The sequence below is a fragment of the Pseudorasbora parva genome, chromosome 14 (assembly GCF_024679245.1).
Source record: "Pseudorasbora parva isolate DD20220531a chromosome 14, ASM2467924v1, whole genome shotgun sequence".
Classification (NCBI taxonomy): Eukaryota; Metazoa; Chordata; class Actinopteri; order Cypriniformes; family Gobionidae; genus Pseudorasbora; species Pseudorasbora parva.
Window position 1 is genome coordinate 1,277,176 of NC_090185.1, and position 10,201 is coordinate 1,287,376.

At 41.0% G+C, this 10,201-nt stretch overlaps 1 protein-coding gene across 2 annotated transcripts in view; it reads right to left on the minus strand.

The window, feature by feature from the left end:
- Nucleotides 1–8,713: 8,713 nt before the first annotated feature.
- Nucleotides 8,714–10,201, minus strand: part of zgc:153675 (uncharacterized protein LOC768179 homolog) — a 3,519-nt gene continuing 2,031 nt past the window's right edge. Inside the window, exon 3 of one of the 2 annotated variants that reach the window (XM_067415180.1) lies at nt 8,714–9,623. In XM_067415180.1, the coding sequence (XP_067271281.1) occupies nt 9,337–9,623 (287 nt within the window). In that variant the 3' untranslated portion in view covers nt 8,714–9,336. Of the gene's footprint in view, nt 9,627–10,201 lie in introns of both variants that reach the window. The other variant, XM_067415179.1, reaches the window with a different exon arrangement.

Sequence of the window (10,201 nt, forward strand, 5' to 3'; positions counted from 1 at the left end):
AATACCAAAACGCCATGTGAACGAGTCAAACGAAGATTCGTCTAAAATGATTTATGACAAACACCAAATCTCAAGTCTTATTGGGCGACACATTTCCGTCGCCAAATGAGAAACACGGGTCTGTTTAATATTCATGACGATGTTGATTTGTTTCTCTCTAACGGACTATTACGAAGAACGCGCGTCACGCCACAGTCAGACGAATCCAGATTCGCTCAGTGTTAGCGAAGAACTGAACAGTTTCGCGGTGCTGCTCTGAACCTCACCTGTACATACCTGTTTCCATGGTGATGTGAGAGTCACATGACCGTCCGGTCGAACACGATTGGGTCCAAACTGCCAGAAATCGTCTCGCGGATGAACGATTGTCCCATCATCTGTATTAACGATCATCGTTCCGCTATGTCAGGTTTTTTTTGCACAGTCTTCGTCTTCCATCTGTTATTGCCATCTCTACGTCCTCCGCCATTTTGTACATGACAGCGGTCTCTTGTGTAGCTGTACATTTCTACTGCTTGTGTTTTTCTACAAAATATTCATAGCTGTTTTGAATTTTAAATATAAATATATATATCATACCAGCATTTGTTTCTTAGTCTGTGTGTGGTACTTCATTCAGCTAATAAAAATATTTTAACACAAACTGCCTCTTATTGTCAAGATTTAGACCATTTATCCATCGTGTAAAGTGTTAGCTTTAACATCCTTAAACTTAAATATAAATGTGACTTGAGTTGGATGTTTTACTTCATGGTTTGCCCTTGTGAATAAGAATGCGCTTATATAATGCTAAGATATATTATAGTTAATTAAACTTTTTGGTTATTACAAGTAGTACATTTTATGGCTGACAACAAAATGATCAGCTAACATTGCCTGCTAAAGGTACTACATACATTTCAGTTTGCAGGTTCACTGATTAGCCTGCCAAGATATCACAACCTGTTCAAGTTACTACATACATTTAATTTAGCAAGTTCACTGATTAGCATGCAAAGCTATCACGTTACGCAAGTTCACTGATTAGCATGCAAAGCTATCACGTTACGCAAGTTCACTGATTAGCATGCAAAGCTATCACGTTACGCAAGTTCACTGATTAGCATGCAAAGCTATCACGTTACGCAAGTTCACTGATTAGCATGCAAAGCTATCACGTTACGCAAGTTCACTGATTAGCCTGCTAAGCTATCACGTTAAGCAAGTTCACTGATTAGCATGCTAAGCTATCACGTTAAGCAAGTTCACTGATTAGCATGCCAAGCTATCACGTTAAGCAAGTTCACTGATTAGCATGCTAAGCTATCACCTTAAGCAAGTTCACTGATTAGCATGCTAAGCTATCACGTTAAGCAAGTTCACTGATTAGCATGCCAAGCTATCACGTTAAGCAAGTTCACTTATTAGCCTGCTAAGCTATCACGTTAAGCAAGTTCACTTATTAGCCTGCTAAGCTATCACGTTAAGCAAGTTCACTGATTAGCATGCTAAGCTATCACAATGTGTTCAAGTTGCTACATAACTTTACTTTAGCAAACTTTATCGATTAGCTTGCTAAGCTATCACGTGTTCAAGTTGCTACATACATTTTAGTTAACAAGTTCACCGATTAACATGCTAAGCTATAACGTTAAACAAGTTCACTGATTAGCATGCTAAGCTATCACAATGTGTTCAAGTTGCTACATAAATATAATTCAGCAAACTTTACCGATTAGCTTGCTAAGCTATCACGTGTTCAAGTTACTACCTAAATTTAATTTAACAAGTTCACTCATTAGCCTGCTAAGCTATTAGCCTGGCTCTACCCGCCTACGTCCTTCCGCTCAATTTTCATTTTCCTTCAGTACTCCGTCTGGGACTGCTGTGTAGTCTTAGGTTTTCTCCGAACAAATTTTTACCGGTCCAATCAGTGAACAGAGGGAGTGGCTGAGAACGATGACGTTGATGTCGAGCGCTAGTTTGAGATGTAGTTCAGTAATGGCGGCGGAGAAAGATGCAAACTAAACCATTCATTGCATCGTGGCACCGCTGCCGAATATCCAGAAGTTAAAGCCGGAGCAATAACAGTCTTTGCTGGGATTTGTTGGTGGCCATGATGTTGTGGCCCTCCAGCAGGGTAAACTCGGGAAAAGTTTGATTTCCCAGCTTGCTCCGTTAGTGATGAAGGAGTTGGCTGAAGCTATTCGGACGGTAACTGTTTCCCGTCGGGTCGGAAGGTATTGCCATCATTTAAGTTACAGGGACTGGTCAGTTATTTTATTGCCGTCCGTCTCTCACCACCCGCGTAACAATCCCCGGCCGAGTTACCGACTGCTTTTGACAAACGCAAGGTCGTGTTGATGTAACAGCTGTCCGAATCCACATCTCTGAGTTTTCAACAATATATCACTTCAAACTTCACTGTTTGTAATCATTTTTGACCACTGCAGAACACCGTACGGTTGCTTTGCTGTTATTAGGATGCATTTCTAGACTCGTATTTCCTTAAAATGCTGGCAAGTATTTAGAAGAGCAATATATTTCATCACCGCTCAAACAAATTCAAATAAAAGCACTTAAACATTTGAATTGGTCCATTATTTATAGCAGCATTTATTATCATACCAAGCATATGACATTTTATTTACAGCACAATGATGTAACGGCCCGCGTGAGCGCCGCGTTCCCAAACACAATCCGAATGCACGAGTTTTAGGTTTTATCCTATAGTTTTATCACTGAGGTGGAATGCACATTGTGGGATTACAAATTTATAAATTGTTATATCAAGGTTCCAATGTAATAGTATACTAACAGTTTGTTATGTACATAATGCTTTACAGTTTGGAGGTTTCAGGTTGACTACATTCTAAGGAGATCAAGCTAATCAGTCTTTTGTCTTTATGCACTTCCTGATCTATAAGCAACATTGTCAGAGTGATCACATTTGCATCTATTCGTCTGATTGGTACTGTTATGCTGATAGGATTTGGATTGGTGGTTTGATTGGCACTGTTATGCTGATAGGATTAGGACTGGTGACCTGGAAATGTATGGGGTGTGTCCCTTTTACCTAAACAACATGTGCATTCCTTTGTTTAGATTGTCTCCTCCTCTACTGTGTAAATCCCTCCCCCTGAAATGTGGATAAATTACAATGTATACTGTTTAGAATTAGACTTGGACGACTGCAGCCACAGACGGCACGTGTGTTTCTCAATAAAGAGGAACGCCTGCCCGAAAGATATACCCAAGCTCTCCTGGTCTTCACTTCTGAGTTTCCAACAGTTTTGGTGCCGTGACCCGGATAGAGATCCTCACCTGAATCCAGCTCAACAAAGATTCTGACTTTGTTCCACCTGAATCCAGCTCAACAAAGTTTCTGACCACATTCCAGACTGAATCCAGCTCAGCAAAGATTCTGACTTTGTTCCAGACTGAATCCAGCTCAACAAAGATTCTGACTTCGTTCCAGACTGAATCCAGCTGAATTGTTCTGTACAACCAAGGGTTGGTGAGTCACTCTATCCAAAAGAACCATTAAGACCAGTACAAATTTGTTATCCTCTGCACAGCCAGAGAAGAGTTATCAGACAGCTGTAGGGTTTGATTAACTAAGTTATCCTCTAAAAAATGTGTTTTAGAGATGAAAGTTATCCTCTGTTTTCCAGGCAGGGAAGGTTAGCATCACAAGCTAATAGTTTGTAAGCCTCTGTTTCGGCAGGGAAGAATTGTTTATAAGCCTCTGTTCCAGACAGGGAAGAATTGTTTATAAGCCTCTGTTCCAGACAGGGAAGAATTGTTTATAAGCCTCTGTTCCAGACAGGGAAGAATTGTTTATAAGCCTCTGTTTCAAGCAGGGAAGAATTGTTTTGCCTCTGTTTTTCAAACAAGGAAGAATTGTTTATAAGCCTCTGTTTTTCAAACAGGGAAGAATTGTTTATAAGCCTCTGTTTCAGGCAGGGAAGAATTGTTTATAAGCCTCTGTTTTTCAAACAGGGAAGAATTGTTTATAAGCCTCTGTTCCAGACAGGGAAGAATTGTTTATAAGCCTCTGTTCCAGACAGGGAAGAATTGTTTATAAGCCTCTGTTTCAGGCAGGGAAGAATTGTTTATAAGCCTCTGTTTCAGGCAGGGAAGAATTGTTTAAGCCTCTGTTTTTCAAGCAGGGAAGAATTGTTTTGCCTCTGTTTCTCAGGCAGGGAAGAATTGGTTTGCCTCTGTTCCAGACAGGGAAGAATTAGCATCACCAGCTAATAGTTGTTCAGCCTCTGTTTTTCAGCAGGGAAGATTAGCATTGCAGGCTAATATTTGTGTTGTCCTCTGTTTTACCAAGGAAGGTTAACAGTAGTTGATCTATGTTAACAAGTATACCCTCTGTTAACTAGAGTGTTAGTGTTTTGATTGTGTGGTTACAAAGAAACATGTTTAGAAAGAATGCTAGACTGTTCTCCACAATTGAAAAAGGTGGTCTTGCGACGCCTTTGTGGTCAGATAGTGAATTTAAGTCATTGTTAGGAGAGCACATGGACTCAATTGTGACTGAGTCAGTCAGATTGTATTTGACAAAGAAATATGAGATCCATCCAGACAAGACTTGGTCAAATGATGAATGTAAAAAAGTTTTAGGAGCATGTATTCGCAAGAACAATGTGAAAGGCATTATTTGTTGTCATAGAGAATTTGGTTTAGCGCTAGCTAGACAACAGTCTCAGCGTATCTCAGAGCTAGAGAAACAGAACCAAGAGTTCAGTGCTAGGGTAGCATCTTTGACAAAGAAATTGAACCGCAACAAAGCTGCAGAGAAAACTGATGTGAATGAAGTTAGTCAGACTGATAACACTTATCCTGACTTACAAACTTTGTTTGAAACAGATGTAGCTATCCAAACAGTAACTGATGTGCCTGTCGATTCAGTGAAGGTATGGGTTGCAAGGAAAAGATCTGGGATTGAAAGTGTTCCTCATAACTCTGTTGAACAAGTACAAACTATAGCTAAAGGACTAGCACCTAAAGACATAGAAAGATTATCCCAGAGCTTACCCTCAGCACGCACACATTTTTCTGAATTTAGAAGGACATTGTTATGCAAAATGCGTCTCTACGACATGTCGTTAACAGAAGTCACACAGCTGATGTCACAAATTCTAACTGAATCTGAATTCAACAGTTTTGAGTCTGCTGTTACTTCTGAACTACAACATGTCAGTAAAGGCGATATGAGAGAAGGTGTTTTGAAAATTCTAAAGAATATCATGGGACCCAAAGTAGACTGGTCCAAAATCACTAACTGTGTGCAAAGGAAAGAAGAAACTGTCAGTGAATACACTGAAAGATTTTGTCAGTCAGCTATAACTTACAGTGGAATAGTTGATGATTCTGAATGTGTTTTAGATGACCAGGGAGCTTTTGTTCGCGTCTGGTCAGATGGTCTTTTAGCCGAGTACAGAAAAGCATTGCCATTCCTAGATCTAACTTGGTCTAACAATACTCTCAGAAGTAACCTAGAAAGGTTAGCTACATGGGAAAGAGATGCTGATGTTAAGGCAAAAGTAAGAGTAGCAGCAGCTAAGTTTAGCACAAGAAATCAAGTTAACAGAAGGCCTAAGAGAGAAGGCAAATGTAACTACTGTAAAAAATCAGGTCACTGGGAGAAAGAGTGTAGGAAGAATTTGCAAGATAGTAAAAGAAATGCTATGCATAATTCTGTTCCTTCTCAGCCAGCCTACAATCCTGAAGTAGTTCCGCCAGGGTACACTGAAACTTTAGGACAGCTTGCTCAGGCTCTTCTAAAAGCACAAAAAGAACAGGTGCAGAAATTACAGTTATTCCTACTAAATTGGCTGAAGGTTTAAACAATGATCCAGCCCTTCAGGCTTCATCAGGAATGGTGTTAGGACAGACTGTAAACGTAAGATGCCCTCATGCAGTGTCCGCACTATTGAATCAGGCAAAAGTCACCTCTGTCACCTCTTCTCGTTGGGGAAATTGGTTAACAACCCTCACAGCCCCGAACATTGTTTTACAGCGTGCACCTGTCACAAACCCATCCTCATGTATGATGTCTGCAATGACTGAAGTTTTGTTAAAGGATGAAGGAGAAATGACTCACGATTGTGTTACGCTTACATATGCAGCTACAAGTGAAATAGTAGAAACTCCCATTGAGAATGCAGAATTGGAGTTGTTTGTTGATGGTTCAATCATTGATAACCCCACAAAGGCAGCACAGAGTGCCAGAGAGAGGGTTGAATCGTGTTGGCAGACGCCACCAGAAGGTGGACACACGATCATCCAAGATCAGTGGGTGATGATAAAGTCATTCAGAAACAAGTGGCAAGTACCACATCAAGTGATGTTGATTACAGCAGCTGCAGTGTTGTGTCAGGGAAGGAAAGCTTGGACGCATGTGTCACACTGTAAAGTTGTTCCTCCACCGACAGGGATATGTTAGGACACACGGACCAGTGAGGAGCCCAGGAAAGAACCGAATGCAACAGGCATCGGGGGCCAATCCTGCGGTGAAGATTCCCTCATAGGCTTTCCCCGACCCACTAGTCCATCCTTACCTCACTGTTCTTTAGGTGTCGCAGGAATTAAGACATAAGGAAAGAAGGAACAATAGCAGACTCAGATTGAACAGAGGAAACAACCCCAATGTTTGCAGTCTTTTAGAACAAATACTGCTCTGCTGTCTTTTGTTTTCTTTCTTACTCTGTGCAGATACCACTTGATGGCTGTCCCCAGATCGATACGCACCGACTTCCTTACCTGCGTATGAAGCCACAACCTCTAGAGGACAACTAGACTCACTACCGAGCCAATTGTCATGAAAAAAAAAAAAACACAACGCAGAGATTCACCTACGGGACCTTCAGTCATCTATCAACATGATCAAGATTGCCTTGCTACTGATCATCATGGACATCGCACAAAGTGTAGACTCCAGAAACAACATATTCTTATAGCTTATGAATATGTCAAGAAATGCCATGTTTGCTGGAAAGAATGTCTGCATGCCACACCCACCTTCAGGAGAAGCAAGAATCCCATGGGTGGCACATGATGGGAGGAACTTCTGTCTACAACATCCTACCCAGCCAATTCAATGGCAGGTGCACCCTGGTTTCTACATAATTCAGCTCCAACCACAAACCAGAAGATGGCTGCATTCAAGGACTCACTTATGCACAAACATGGTGGTCAAGTACTCTTGAACAAAATCCAACAAGACATTCTTGATCTTTAAGCAAAATTACATCAGATGACTAAAGATAATTCTTCATGGTTCGGAAACCTGTAAGGTCAACAAATGACTCCCAAGGACTGTTCCAACCACAAAAGAACATTACCCGTAAGAACTACACGGACCCTAGTGGCATGTTTGTTTCTGTGTCAGCATGTCATTCGTCACTACAGACAATCAACACAGAGCAAGTGATATGTGCCTGTAACTTTTTCAAGTTACATGAATTGAAGATGGGGCTTATGCTAACAAACATAAGCTATAGAATGGACTTATAAAGGTTTAAATTTGTATTATGTGAGAGTTATTAGAACTCTCAAAGGGGGGACTGTGGGATTACAAATTTATAAATTGTTATATCAAGGTTCCAATGTAATAGTATACTAACAGTTTGTTATGTACATAATGCTTTACAGTTTGGAGGTTTCAGGTTGACTACATTCTAAGGAGATCAAGCTAATCAGTCTTTTGTCTTTATGCACTTCCTGATCTATAAGCAACATTGTCAGAGTGATCACATTTGCATCTATTCGTCTGATTGGTACTGTTATGCTGATAGGATTTGGATTGGTGGTTTGATTGGCACTGTTATGCTGATAGGATTAGGACTGGTGACCTGGAAATGTATGGGGTGTGTCCCTTTTACCTAAACAACATGTGCATTCCTTTGTTTAGATTGTCTCCTCCTCTACTGTGTAAATCCCTCCCCCTGAAATGTGGATAAATTACAATGTATACTGTTTAGAATTAGACTTGGACGACTGCAGCCACAGGCGGCACGTGTGTTTCTCAATAAAGAGGAACGCCTGCCCGAAAGATATACCCAAGCTCTCCTGGTCTTCACTTCTGAGTTTCCAACAACATGAGCACTTTTATTTTGTGGGATTTCCATGAGTGAAACAGGCGAAGGGCGCATGACATACGTCACGACCAAACGTTAGCGATTGGTTACGGCAGATCCAGAGTAGCTCAGGGCAGATCCAATAGTTTTAAACCTCAACAGGGTGCCCGCCTTCGCGGAAATAAACCCTCGTCAATGGAGAGTGGCCAGACTCTATGACCAAATGAAATGTACGAGAGTCTGGTAAAACCAGGCTACTAAGCTATAACATATTTAACAAGTTCACCGATTAGCCTGATAAGCTATCACACCGTGTTCAAGTTGCTACATAAATTTAATTTAACGAATTCACCGATTAGCCTGATAAGCTTTTACAACGTGTTCAATTTGCGACTTACATTTGAGTTAGCAAGTTTAATGATTAGCCTGCTATGCTACATAAATTTTAGCTAGTAATTAAAAAGCTTGTTGCGAATTTTTCATCACAATTCCATATTGCGAGATATAAACTCATAAACAATGGTGAGAATTTCGCAATCATCTTTTTTTTCTGTGGCGGAAACGAGTCGACTTTAACTTGCGCAGTGAGACTATTATTTTCGTAGATCACACTTGCGTAAATCATTGAAAACACTTTCACGATCATCTTTTACATTACTTTATTAAATTCAAACAATAAAAAAGGGAATGTATTAACACACAAGCCGACCGTTAACGGCAGAGCAGACAGTCGAGGAGGATTTTTACTTTCCAAGTCATTTTATTTTTAAGTATATGCACTTTATCGGTGTTCTGCTTTGGAAAACTTTTACTTCACAACATTCCAAAACATAATATTGGAAATTTTACTGCTCTACGTTTCATATTGAATATAATTTAATACTTAATTACATTACAAATGTAGTGCTGTACACTTTTACTTCAGTAGAAGTAAGAAAGTATTGTAATTAAGAGTTAAAGGTAAAGAACAACTTTTATTAATGAAATGTAGTGCAGTAAAAGTATGACATTATATCGAATGCTTTGGAATGCGATGAAGTCAAAGTTTTCCGAAGAAAAACACTGATAAAGTATGTATTTGAGAAATGTACGTGAGTAGAAAGTAAAAATACACTACTACTGTCGGTTCAGAACATCGGCGATAAACGTGCGTGTGTGTGTGCGAGATGATCACTCATTCGATGTAAACGAAAGTCTCTGATTGGTCGCAAACATCCGTCAGCGTCTCTGGTGTCCGACATGTGATCTATAATCGTAATCCTCTTCTTCACTCCGATTTGTCTTTCCTCTTCCCCGTGAACGGAACTTTATTGGCTACTGTCGAGCCCACCGTGGACACGCCCCCCGCCACCGCCGAGACTCCGCCCCTCACCAGACCGACGCCCACTGAGGGCACCGCAGTCACAGCTGATTTGGTGATCTCGTAGCTTTTCCCGCCCAGCCAGGAGACTCCACCCACAGTGGCTCCGACCACGCCTCTCGTGACACTGACGAGGCCACCCGTAACTCGCCAGATCATCCCGGGCGGAGCCGCCGCGTGCTCCTTACCGCCATCTGCTGCCAATCACAACAACGCATAATTAACATAATTAACAATTAAAATAATTAAAATTAATAATTTACAACGCATCATTAACAATTCGCATAATTAACATCCAGAACTAACACCACAGCAGCTGAAATGCGAGCTGGACGTGTGTGTATTTTCTGCTGCTAACGTTTATTACGCGTCTCTTGCATCATCAAACCTCATTTTGGTCGAAAACAAGCGAGAATTCCCAGCGCGCAGGAACGGCTCGAAGCAGAAGTGTGTGTTATTCACTGAGGAGTCACACTAACACCGAAATAGCCAACAGCAAATCTCCAAACACCATCTCACGAGAGCGACGTGTGTGTGTGTGTGTGTGTGTGTGTGAGAGAGAGAGAACGAGAGATAGTGTGTGTGTGTGAGAGAGAGAGTTTGTGTGTGAGAGAGAGAGTTAATGTGTGTGTGTGTGAGAGAGAGATAGTTTGTTTATGTGTGTGTGAGTGAGAGAGAGAGAGAGAGTTTGTGTGTGTGTGTGTGTGTGTGTGTGAGAGAGAGAGTTTGTGTGTGTGTGTGTGTGAGAGAGAGAGTTTGTGTGTGTGTGTGT